The following is a 13,420-nucleotide window of genomic DNA, read 5'->3' as shown; positions in this document are numbered from 1 at the left end:
GCTGGGAAATGTCAGACGTGACTTAGGACCTGTTGTTTGTAGCAAATGGCATTTTCTGGTTTTTAAACCAAAAATATCCCTTTCTTAAAGTGAAGGAGGAAATGCAACACATTTTCCTAGTTTTCATGGCTTCAGATTGCTTCGACTGTGGGCGCACAGGGGGGAATACATTAATTACCACATTAGTTGAGTAAGCCTCCTCTTTGGAGCCAAACAAGGGACTAATGAATATTTAACCAAAAAAAAAAACAAAAAATTAAGATAGATGATGTTATAAAAACTGAAAAAACGACAATGATATGGCCTTAAGATTAAAACGAAATTGTTAAGAAAAGATTTATTTCCCAGCCAAACCAACTGGGAAATCCCAATCACCAGCAACGGAAATTTAAAACTTTTTCCATTTTTTCTAAAATTAGTTTGCTTTTGGAGAACTTTAAACCGGAAATCAAAAGCAGTTTATAAGGCACGTGTTTCAAGCATTGTTTTTCAATCATTAAAAAAAACCCATAGACTACCAAGCATTCTGCAAATTTTAAAGGCTCGGAAAAAACCTTGTGAAATATTTGACAATAGCGTGTGCTTGATTTTTATCAGAAATCACTTACAATGCGTCAACAACCATAATGGAACGCTCATCGGCTCTCGGTTGGGTATTAAACTCCATTAGTTTGCCGATTGACATTGACTGTGGCCAGTTGCCTTTTGCCCTTTGCTAAGGTGGTTATTAGAAATTATTGGTGTTGAAATTGAATATCCTCAATTGTTAAAATCAACCCTTGTTTATATGCCTACGAGTAGCACAAGAAGAAAAAAACCCTTTGTATTGAAATTTTAAAATTTCACAGCAATAAATGTGGTAAGCGACATGAGGACGTAGGACGGTCGTCAACCAAGCAGCTACATCAAACAATGGACTCGCAGCAAATAAGCGCTAACATTAAAAGTCAACAAATTGAAACCAGTAAATTACTATTGAAATTGGAAAAATGGCACAGCAAACGAAATGACTAGTGGCAATACACTCGAAAATAAATGTCAGTTGAACTGTAAATGTTGCAGACATTATGTAATTCAGACTTTATTAAATAACCTAGAAGAGCGATGGGTTAAACACACACACACAAACGTACACAATATTGAACATTATTGAGTTCGTACACAATAAGACAGCCCGAAGGCTTGAAAATGATATGCAAATGTATGAGTTTCCATTGAGGCATAACGTCAAGACTAATAAGTTTGAATTTTAGGGTGGGTCGAATTCGTCATCACATCACGACAAGTGTTCAGCAGTTTTAGCCAGGAACCATGGGTCCAAAACAGCATATTGTTGTGTACGTGCTCAAGAACATAAACCCGTGGGCTTGGAAATAGTGTGTTCATGTGTTACATGGTAGCTGACACGAAATTTTACCAAGTTCATACGCGTGTATCTGTCAAACTGGAAATGATAGCTACATGATATTTATTTTACTTACCGTTAATTATACGAATCTATTTATAAAGAAAGTTTTTCGCAATGTTGCTGAAGCAGCATAGTGCGTTTGCGTTGTACTTGGCTGGAAAATCACAACCGGCTTTTGTTGGCGGACTCAAACACATCAATGTGAACAAAATGTTCGTGTATCGCAACATAAATCGTTAAAAAGATGTGAGTAGCATTCAAAGAAAAAAATAAAAATCGGTTGAAAAAGTAACTGAAAAAATTGTCAATTAAAAAATTGCAATACATTTTTTAATTGATCCAATTAAAAATATGAATGAAATTTCCAATTAATTTTTTAATTGGACCAATTTGAAAATGATTGACATTTTTTGGAAACTCCTATTAATTTCTATATTAGGTACATGTATAAAAAACTTTCCCACGGGGTTTTCGAAATAATTTGGGGTGTCGGGTAGGGGTGTTCTATAGATTTATTGTTGTTGTCGTAGCAGAGGGTTGTGCCCTGAGCCCCTTGGCCGATGAAGGCCTCCATCGGGTAAATACGGCATGTAGAACCGGCTGCCATGGTCTTGTTATAGATTTGTCGAAATGTGGGACAAAAAAGGACAAAAAAGCCTTTAATTGAATTTATTTAAGCACCATATTTGAAATTTTTTAAGATTCGATTAAAAAAATAATTGAATCAATTAATTTTTCTATATGAAAATAACAAAATTTTCAACCACGATTGTGATTGCAAAATTTTGAAGTTCAATTAAAAAGAAGGCCGTGAAACATGGTTGTTGTTGTTGTAACCACATTCTCATGTGGAGGGGGCGATCCTCGTCAAGCTTCTGTAGGTGAGCAAGCTCGTTCCGGTCCAAAGGACCGAACACCACGGGAACAAAGTGGCCATTGGTTATTTTAAGGCGCCAATAACTCGCCTTGTCAAATCAAGCATCATAGGCACAAAGTATTTGTGCAAGAGCCGGTGCCACCCGACCTCTCACTGCCACTCTCCGCTCGATACTGCTGATTGTCCGCGACTGCCATTGCAGCTACTGCGTATGGAGCATTCCACTATCCGCAACCTGTGAACGCGCCCGGTAGCTCGCAGCTAAGCTTCTCGTGACAGCAAAGAACACCACACAGATTGGACCTCAAAGTTCCAGCTTGTGTGGTGCACACAGCTATCCCGTGCCGTGTGAAACATGTTGGGGTCTCATTGCTGATTTGTAGGTGTTTTTCTGCATCTTGTCCATGTCCAAATTTCTGGATTAGGGACAAAATGTGTGCTGTGGCTTACAATGATCTCTCAGGGAATAAAATGCTTTCATTTGCCGAAGAAAAAATGGCAATTATGTCACAGTTCATGTTAGTTAGCGCTTCAAAGCTCTCTTCCATACTAGCGAAATCTTAGTTCAAGAGATTTCTGTCCCGAGTTTGAAAACCAATCGCAATCGTGGGATGTAAACCTTGATGAAAACGTCTTGGGCATAAAAAAAGGTTTGAAACTCCCCTTGGGGTTTTTATGTATTATACCTTCCACCATAGGATGGGGGTATACTAATTTAGTCATTCTGTTTGTAACACCTCGAAATATGCTTCTCAGACCCCATAAAGTATATATATTCTTGATCGTCATGTCATTTTAAGTCGATCTAGCCATGTCCGCCTGTCTGTCGAAAGCACACTAACTTTCAAATACTTTTTATTAGTGTAGGTCGGTTGGGATTGTAAATGGGCCAAATCTGTCCATGTTTTGATATAGCTGCCATATAAACTGATCTTAAGCCTTGACTTCTTGAGCCTTTAGAGGGCACAATTATTATCCGATTTGACTGAAATTTTGCACGTAGTGTTTTGGTATCACTTTCAACAACTGTGCCTAGTATGGTTCAAATTGGTCCATAACCTGTTATAGCTGCCATATAAATCGATCTTGGCTTTTGACTTCTTGAGCCGCTAGAGGGCGCAGTTCTCATCCGATTTGGCTGAAATTTTGCATGAGGTGTTTTGTTATGACCTTCAACAACTGTCTAATATGGCGCAAATCGGTACATAACCTGATATAGTTGCCATATAAACCGATCTGGGATCTTGACTTCTTGAGCCTCTAGAGGGCGCAATTCTCATCCGATTTGGCAAAAATTTTGTACAACGGCTTCTCTCATGACTTTCAACATACTTGTCTAATATGGTCTGAATCGATCAATAGCTTTATATAGCTCGATTTCGCTTCTTGAGCCTCTACAAGGCGCAATTCTGATCCGAATGGACTTAAATATTATACAATGACTTCTACAATGTTCAGCATTCAAGACATTTATGGTCCGAATCGGACTATAACTTGATATAACTCCAATAATATAACAGTTCTTATTCATTATTCTTTGTTTGCCTAAAAAGAGATGCCGCGAGAGATATACAAGATTGGGTCCGGCCGAACTTAGCGTGTGCTTGTATTCTCTTCTTCAGTTGTGTGAACTCCGCAAACCATTTTTAGGTGCTAGTGCTTTAATTCATGAAAACATTTTGCAATAAAACATGTGAATAAGCTGTAGCCATTTGTTTTTCTCTCCTCTTAGGTTTTAACGAGGCCACCGTAGCGCAGAGGTTAGCATGTCCGCCTATGACGCTGAACGAATCGAATCCTGGCGAGACCATCAGAAAAAATTTTCAGCGGTGATTTTCCCCTCCTAATGCTGGCAACATTTGTGAGGTACTCTGCCATGTAAAACTTCTTTCCAAAGAGGTGTCGCACTGCGGCACGCCGTTCGGACTCGGCTATAAAAAGAAGGGCCCTTGAGCCTCCTCATTGAGCTTAAACTTGAATCGGACTGCACTCATTGATATGTGAGAAGTTTGCCCCTGTTCCTTAGTGGAATATTCATGGGCAAAAATTTTTAAATTTGTTTTGTATTGAGGTTTTAAGTTACGAAAGAAGACAATTCCTTAGTAATTACAACGTTTTGAAAATTATCCCTATTATATTTTCCAACTGAATTTACCGAATAAATAACGAGCATCCGTAAATTAGATGAGATTTAATTTCTATTTTAAGTTCACTGTCAAAAACTCAACGGGTCTACGAATAACCAGGTCCATTATTTTTTCCACCATTGTACATTTGCGTAATAAAAATTGTAATCTTTCATAAATTACAAGAAGTTTCGACCGAGAAGGCGGATTTTAAAGACAAACTTTTGTTCCTATACACACCCTATTCAATGAAATTTTTCTTTGAGTGAAGCCCTTAGCACATATTTCACACCAAGCATCATCGTCAATGCTGAGTTCCAAAAGTCACGTGTCTCCACCAGTCAGTAAAATATGGTCAGCCAAGATAAGCTCACAAAAATATATAAAATTACTTTTAAGAACATATTGCTTGCAAAAACTGATTATCTGATCTAATCGATAAATACGTTATTTATACGCACTGCACCAGAATATCATAATCATCCATATGAAATCGTTTAATGAATTAAAACAAAAACGAATACTTTTCACCACCCACAAGCAGCAGAGGAATGAATCGCCCATTTCAAAACATGTTGTGCGTAAATCTGAAGACATTGTCAATCCATGCCAAAAGGATACAGTAACAATGGGCCATGTACAGAAGCACATCCACAGAACTTTGCTTAGTGTGTGTGTGTGAGATCAACAACCCCTAATTAAGTTGAGTCTATTTTTTCCCACTACTCCACCCAGAGGGGTAACTTCTTTTATTTTTTATGAATACCAAATTTGGTGGTTTGTCAATGACAAACAAAATGTGAAATAAAAATTAATGTCTAAATTCGGATTATATGTCACAAGGTTTAACTGGTCTCTGTCGGCATCCTGAACCTGGTTTGTTGACGCTGCTATAAATTCAGACGAAACCCCCAACGGCACATGTGAAGAATTTGTGAAAAAAATGTCCTTCGGCTAAACTGCGTTCACTATTTATACCATTGCATGCTAAACAGGCAGCCAAGGGTAGAATGGATATCACTATTAGACTAATATCATAAGTAAATACTATTTGTTACCGCTCCTGTGGCGATAAGACCATTCAGATATTCAACGAAAACTATCAATGGAAATTATCTGTGTATCTAAATATTTACTGAATAGTGTTGGAAAAAACATTGTGGCCATAATTTGATTATAATAATAAACTTATATCTCTGAAAAGGAGTCTTAGTTAACTTTAACTAGCAGCAATATCTGTATAATCAGCTTACTGGTTTAGATTCTGGGCTTGGAGCGTTTTTTTGTTACTATAGATAATTTTCTAGAATGTGACACTACAGTAGCGGCAGACCAAAGCCTAAGGTGGGAATTGAACCCACTCCCACACTAATAATCCTAGCTCGCTACCAAAAGCCTGTATGTGCGAAATTTACAGCAAAAAATTTAGTAAAAAATTCATCAAGCTTGAATATAAACTTGAACTTTAATATAAAATTATTCCGATACTTTTTTTTTTTGTAAAAAATATATATCTTGCAATTTGATAAATTTCAGAAAATTCGAATTTAGAACTTAAAATAAGTTCGGCCGAGCCGAATCTTACATACCCTCCACCATGGATCGCATTTGACGAGTTCTTTGCGCGGTATCTCTTTTTAGGCAAACTAAGGAAAAAAGAAAATAATTGCTATGCTAATTGAATTGAGTATCGGAGACCATAGTAGAAGTCTGTGTGTAAAATTTTAGCGAAATCGAATAAGAATTGGGACTTTTAGGGGCTCAAAAAGTAAAATAGGGAGATCGGTTTATATGGCAGCTATGTCAGTTTATGAACCGATTTAAACCATATTTGGCACAGTTGTTGGAAGTCATAACAAAACACCTCATGCAAAATTTCAGCCAAATCGGGTAAGAATTGCGCCCTCTATCTGGTAAAGAAGTCAAGATCCAAGATCGGTTTATATGGCAGCTTTATCAGGTTATGAACCGATTTACACCGTACTCGGCACAGTTGTTGGACGTCATATCGAAACAACGCATGCAAAATTTCAGCCAAATCGGATAGGAATTGCACAATCTAGAGGCTCAAGAACATCTCATGCAACATTTCAACTAAATCGGATAAGAATTGCGTCCTCTAGAGCCTCTATAAGTCAAGACCCAAGATCGGTTTATATGGCAGCTATATCAAAACATGGACCGATTTGAACCACAATTGTTGGAAGTGATACCAAAACACCTCGTGCAAAATTTCAGTGAAATCGGACAAGAATTGCGCCCTCTACAGGCTTAAGAAGTCAAGACCCAAGATCGGTTTATATGGCGGCTATATCAAAAAATGGACCTATTTGGCCCATTTACAATCCCAACCGACCTACACTAATAAAAAGTATTTATGCAAAATTTCAAACGGCTAGCTTAACTCCTTCGAAAGTTAGCGTGCTTTCGACAGACGGACGGACGGACATGGCTAGATCGACTTAAAATGACATGACAGTCAAGAATATATATACTTTGTGGGGTCTCAGACGCATATTTCGAGGTGTTACAAACAGAATGACGAAATTAGTATACCCCCATCCTATGGTGGAGGGTATAAAAATTTTAGACGGTTAACATGGCTTAGTCCTTTCATAGCTGACAGTCTCGTCAGCTTAAATGGATATACTGTTTCAGATCTGACAGGGGAAGTCGCGGAGGTGGTGTTGCCATTTATGTCAGAAGAAACCTAAAAGCTAGAATTGGTTTAAATTCTGAATTCGGGGACCAACCAGATAAAATACGTGTTTGTTGAACTATCTTCAAATCGTGAGAAAGTTTTAGTTGGTTGTATCTATCGTCCGAATAATACGATTGATATACATGGGCTTCAGGTTGTACTGGAGTCCGTAACACTGGGTTATACTTATGTTATAATCACTGGGGAGTTTAACTCAAACATACTTATAGATTCAACTCTGACTGATGCTATGTTGACATTAGGCCTATTCGTCACCAATAATACAAACCCCACACATTTCACATCAACCGTCAAAACTCTCTTAGATTTGTTCTTTGAAGGTATCATCAGATTCCTGTTTCATATTTCTCTAAGCATGATCTGATTTATATCGCCTACGATTTTGCTTTGCGGGAGGAAGAGGAGGACATATCTTATCGTGGCTACGGCAATTCGAATTATGAACATTTAGTTGGTTTGGTCTACCAGGTGAACTGGAATGACATATTTACCCTTTTAACTGTCGATCAGCAGACGGCTTTCATGACGGATAACATTTTACGTCTCTATGATGCAACAGATCCAAAAAGGATTAAAAGGGCTTCGACGAAAACAAAGCCATGGTTTAATTCAAGAATCAAGGCGCTTATCGGGTATAGGGACTTGGCTTACAGTAGATTGAGGCGTTTCAAGTCTCCAGAGCTGAAAGAAGAATTCCGTGAAGCCAGGAGGAAAGTAAACAGTTTTATTAATACGGCTAAAATGGAGTGTTATTCTTCAAGATTTGATTGCGCAGTGAAGAGTAAGTGGAAGGTGATACATGACATCGGAGTGGAAAAACCCAAGTCAAACACTCGATACCATGGGGATCGAGATGAACTCAATAGAACCTTCATAAGCGTACCCGATATACAAACGGACATGCAATTTTGCAGTGATGATGATGGGCTGGCTTTCGTTTTTGATGCCCGCAGTCCTTTTGAGTTTCGATGTGTTAGCCATGAAGAAGTTTATGAGAGTTTTGTCCGTGTTAAGTCAAATGCAATTGATTTGGACGGAGTTGATCCGAGATTTTTACGAATGTTACTCCCATATCTCCTATTGTACTTTACCTACCTGTTTAATACAATTTTGAGCTTCAGTGTGTATTATCGGCCGATATCAATTCTATGCTATCTCTCTAAGGTTTACGAGAAAATCCTTCATGGACAGATGTCGGTATATCTTCACCAAGAGTTCCTATTGTCAGAAAGACAGCCCGGCTTCCATTCTGAGCATAGTTGCATTACTTCATTGGTTGAAGATCAGAAATGACATTGATGAGAACAAAATTGGCTTTCTGGTTCTTTTGGATCACTCCAAAGCTTTCCACACGGTTGATCACCTGATTTTGTGCATGAAACTACGGAATTTTTTTAACTTCACATCAACGGCAACGAGTCTGATTATATCGTATCTGAGCGATAGACGGCAGTCTGAATGCGAAAGGAATACATTATCTAACCCCTTGTTCGTACCTAAGGGGGTTCTCCAAGGCTCGATTATAGGTCCACTTCTTTTTTCATTATATGCGAACGACTTGCCTCGTCAACCAGCACACGGTCAGATTATGATGCATGCTGATGACGTGCAGATTATTCAAAGCGGCTTTGTGAACAATGTAGACGACTACATAAGTAAACTAAGCGCGAACCTACATCGCGTTTATGACTGGGCGACTGCAAATGGTAAGTCCGAGTAAGTCCGAATGTTTGGTTATTCACAAAAACAAGAATTTCAACATGCGACAACCAGATATTTACGTTTTTGGTCAAAGTATTGATATTGTAACTAGTGCGAGGAATTTTGGCGTGGTTTTTAACAGTTCTTTGAGCTGGCCCGATCATGCTAACATTGCAGCCGGGCTGACTTATGCAAAGCTTCGTGCTTTATAGATCACACACTCTTTTACACACACAAATATCCGAATTTTTCTGGCGAAAACATTTCTAATTCGAGGTTTGATATACGGTTGTGAACTTTTTTCGAATTGTGATTCTTCGAGCCTCCGCAAATTGAATTTAGCTTTTAACAGCATAGTGCGTTATGTGTATGGTTTAAAAAGGGTCAGCATGTCTCGCAACATGTAGATTCTCTATTTGGACCTAATTTCAATAATGAGCTGCTATTACTCGATCAGACATTTCATATGAGCTGTCACTTTCTGTATCCATAATAGAGCTTGCAAACTATCGATGGGACTAATAATAGTCCCATAATAATACAGGAAAAGGCCAGAAAATGATAACTATTTGCGTAAGGAATATTTTTCAAAAATATTTTCCATTCCATTATATTACAAATGCAATTTTTTTCTATTGTTTACATGAGAACGACATGATATAATTAACAGGTAGTGTACCGTAAACAGCGGAGTGCAATTTTTTCTCGCGAAATGCACAATCTCTTAACGAGTTTTGGTTGTGTGTGTGTGTATTATAGTTAAGAACCATAACACAAAGAACGAAAAATGGCGGGAACTTGTAACATACACAAAAACAGAGTTGCACTTATCACTGATTTTGACAGATAGTGCACTCAATATTTTGTTGTTGGGCAACTGCCACTACCTGTAATTGCAAATATCTTGAAAAATGATTAACAAAACTAATGCCTGGTAAACAAACCGACGCCGTTATACAAAAATCACTATACCGACTATATGAAAAATCCGCAATTACTTTTTGGGCAACCCAATAATAATCGTTACGATAACTGAGTTAATCACACTGTGCAACAGTTTCTGGGTCATGGTTTGATGTGTGGGAAACTCCAACTTTTGGTGACAGTGTAAGGTCAGAAGGGCAAATCCCAAAAAGGCTTCGAAGGCGCGTCAACCAATCTCTCAAATGTAGCTCAAGCATATCTAGCTGGCTGTTGTACAAGTATACAGGTATATAGTGGACATTCAAATCGCGGCACGTTCAAATTAATAGTTTTTACGATTAATTTGAAATATTCATATTTTTAATTTGAAAATATTCATATTTTATAACATATGTAACTCATAAACCTTTTGCAGTCTCTCCGCAAATAGTGGAGCTGTGTGAAAATCAATATGTTTTCAAAATTATTACTAACAGCTTTCTTCGAAGTTATGAGCAATAGTGTTTTCTCATTTAGACTATTTTTGTCTAACCTCATAACATTGATGATTGACTGAGAATTCGTCGAAGAATACCGCTAATGAAGTGTTGGAATACCAGAAACTGCAGTCCGGTTAGCCCTTTGACCAACATTTTTGTTTAAAACCAAATGGTGATTTTATCAATTAATAAAATCACCCACGGTTGTCAACTAATAAATAAGATGGACAACCATTGGATTGGTAGTAACCCCTGTGGTAAACGCCAGCCAAAAATTATTGATCTTGAAAGCATAGACAATGAAAATAACTATGGGAATTTGTCGATAGTATCGATAGTTAGGTCAGAATATATCGAAACAATCGAATGAAGCGAATGTCGATGGTTTGCCAGCTCTTATCCATAACACTTGTCTTATGTACGTCAAATACGATTAGAGGGTGCTCTTGTATTGTATTGTGTTATTTGTACTTTTTTTTATAGACATGTGTGTACATGAATATTCGATGAAATAGAAGCTCGATTTATTCGAACAAGTTGCATATTTACTCGAAAATCCATTTTTAATATTAAATTTTTGTAGGTGTCGCACAATATGTACAACTGTCGGAGTTGTTATATTTGAAATTACATATGATATGTCCGAACGTGTAATAGCAGCTTTGTGAAACCATTGTAGAATTTTTTTACAAATCTGGAACCACGTGGAAGTATTTTCTTGTTTTAGGGAACACGAATGAAACATATGCCGACTTTTCCTTCATACATTATACAACCACATAGATTTTTTTTCGGTGTACACGAATGAAGCAATTCTTTGCCTACACTTTTCATCAACTCTGTCTTCTGTTGGGCTTTACTCCGAAAAATAACATTACGATTACCGACTACTTTGCAGTCGGGTCGTTCTTTTGTCAAACTCGATGTTGCATTTTCGGTATAAAATAGCAAACTTGCCATTACTGACAAAACAAATTTACAAATTTGTCAAAAACATATGTTTGTACAATTGCTGACACATCGTCCTCTGTATTTAAAAGCTGCCGTCATATTTGTGTGCGAAAATTCTTTCGGAAAAAGAGGAGAACACAAGCGAAGTAATTGCAAAAAACGGTAGATAAAATTTTTGCTTAATAAAGGCGACGTGGATTTTCACAACGACTCGATTGGCAGTAAGGAATTGCATTTTCGCCGATAGGGTGTGCAAACCATCACTGGATCCAGAAGAAAACACAGAATAGTGAAAAATCATGAAATTGACCATCAAAACACTCGACCAGAAGACATTTTATGTAGATTTCGATGAATCGAAGACCGTGTGGGACTTAAAGGCACATTTGCACAAATTGCCCGAAGTTGGAGTACAACCGGAACTGCAGCAATTGATTTATGCAGGCCGTGTGTTGGACAATGACAATGTGTTGAAAACGTATAGTATTGATGAACGCAAATTCCTGGTGGTGATGGCCAAAAAGGTGCAAGCACCAGCACAGGCAGCAAAGGAACCCGAAAAAGATGCTGCCAAAACAGCCAGCTCGAAACCTAGTGAACAGAGTGCCAGCACAGCATCAGCGGCGTCGGCACCGGCACCAGCTGCATCACAACCAAAGACTGAAGAAAAGCCTAAAGAAAAGGAAACAACCCCAACAGCAGCAGCAGTAACTGCCACAGCCAGCTCTGCCACTACTACAAGCGGTGGCAACAGTGGCAGCGGCAGCACTACCACAACAACAACGACCGGTGCAGCTAGCGAAAGTACACCGGCTCGCCAGGAGCAAAGTGCCAGCAATTTATTGGATATTATGGATGTCTCTCCAACAGCGGCCGCCAATGAATCGATGGTTCGCGAAATTATGAGCATGGGTTATCCTGAGTCGGATGTGCGACGTGCCCTATTTGCCAGTTTCAATAACCCAGATCGGGCTATAGAGTACTTGATCGAAGGCATACCCGACATACGTGAAATCATGGGAGCCCCGCCAGCATCTATTCCAACTGTCAATCCTCCAACTGGAGCTCCCGCTGGTGGCCCCAATCCCCTCAACTTCCTGCGTGAAGATCCGCGTTTCAGTCAAATGCGCCGTGTTATACGCCAACGTCCAGAGCTGTTAAGTAATGTCTTGGCCCGCATTGGTGAGACTAATCCAGCGTTGTTGTCAGTTATCCGAGAAAACCAAGATGAATTTGTGGCCATGATCAATGAAGAAGTCAGTGGAGGAGGTGGTGGTGAATCCACCGATTCCGGTGCAGAACCCAGAGAGGATGTGGTCGAGATAACCCTCACAGAGGATGAGAAACAAGCTGTGGACCGCTTGGTGGCCTTAGGATTTCCACGTGAAATAGTTTTGCAGGCTTACATTGCATGTGAGAAAAATGAGGAACAGACAGCCGACTTTTTGTGCCGACACATGGAGGATTAAACAACCAACCCAAGAGAACGGAAAACGAAGGATGACAGCACATTACAATGAATGGCCGATTACAGAAAGTCTAGAGAGCAGTTTAGAAACGATGATGATAATTGCATTAATTTATAATAATCCATATTCTTACATTTGTTGTAATTTAGAATATAGAACAAAAAAAATGTTTGAACACTATATACTAAATGATAAAAATTCATAATTCTCGAGATTAAAATCAATATCCAAAGGACTTTTCATTTCGTCTAAATGGTGGTTGGGGCCTGTAAACTTCATTTCACTTACCTTATTCATACCAGACATATCATCGTAGCCCACCATACTGTTATAGTGGCTCGGAGCCATGTGATGCGCTGGAGGGGGTGGCGGTGGATGATACGGCGTCTGATGTTGATATTCGTTAACATAATCGTTGTAAAGTTGCGGTGGTAATTGTGGCATTTGGGGCGTAGGTGGCGGAGGCGGTTGGACATCGTACATGGGAAGCTTTTTAGCTTTGGGTTTCCGTCCTCTACGCTTGCCCGGCTTTTTAGGTGCATTAAGAAGCATTGAGGCGTTTACAAAAGTATTTACAAATAAATCGGGCATTGTTTGTTGGTCACAAACAAACTGATCAAGTCAATTGGGTCCACCACAAAGATCTGAAAGTAAAAATGCAAGCAAACGAAATTTCCACAAAAAGGAAAGGTCATTGCGCGTTTTCAATGGTAAAATCAAATTGATACATATGTATATATTCTGGGGGATATTTAAAGATGTG

General features: G+C 38.7%; 2 protein-coding genes across 2 annotated transcripts in view; one reads left to right on the top strand and one right to left on the bottom strand.

The window, feature by feature from the left end:
• LOC106082004 (LIM domain transcription factor LMO4-B) overlaps positions 1-13,420 on the bottom strand; it is a 144,715-nt gene that overhangs the window by 119,748 nt on the left and 11,547 nt on the right. Inside the window, exon 2 of the mRNA XM_013244299.2 lies at positions 12,946-13,301. Coding sequence (XP_013099753.1) covers positions 12,946-13,248 — 303 coding nt within the window. The 5' untranslated portion in view covers positions 13,249-13,301. The remainder of the gene's footprint in view (positions 1-12,945; positions 13,302-13,420) is intronic.
• Positions 11,162-12,881, top strand: LOC106082003 (UV excision repair protein RAD23 homolog B). Its single transcript, XM_013244298.2, has one exon. It carries the CDS (start codon positions 11,488-11,490, stop codon positions 12,655-12,657), a length of 1,170 nt encoding a protein of 389 aa, XP_013099752.2. The 5' UTR covers positions 11,162-11,487; the 3' UTR covers positions 12,658-12,881.

Source organism: Stomoxys calcitrans, chromosome 4 (genome assembly GCF_963082655.1).
Source record: "Stomoxys calcitrans chromosome 4, idStoCalc2.1, whole genome shotgun sequence".
NCBI classification, from domain to species: Eukaryota; Metazoa; Arthropoda; class Insecta; order Diptera; family Muscidae; genus Stomoxys; species Stomoxys calcitrans.
The sequence above is the reverse complement of the archived record's forward strand: the minus strand, read 5'-3'. Positions and strand labels throughout refer to the sequence as shown.

Bases quoted from the DNA above. Each gene is read 5' to 3' on its own strand.
- LOC106082003 (XM_013244298.2), top strand. From the start codon at position 11,488: ATGAAATTGACCATCAAAACACTCGACCAGAAGACATTTTATGTAGAT.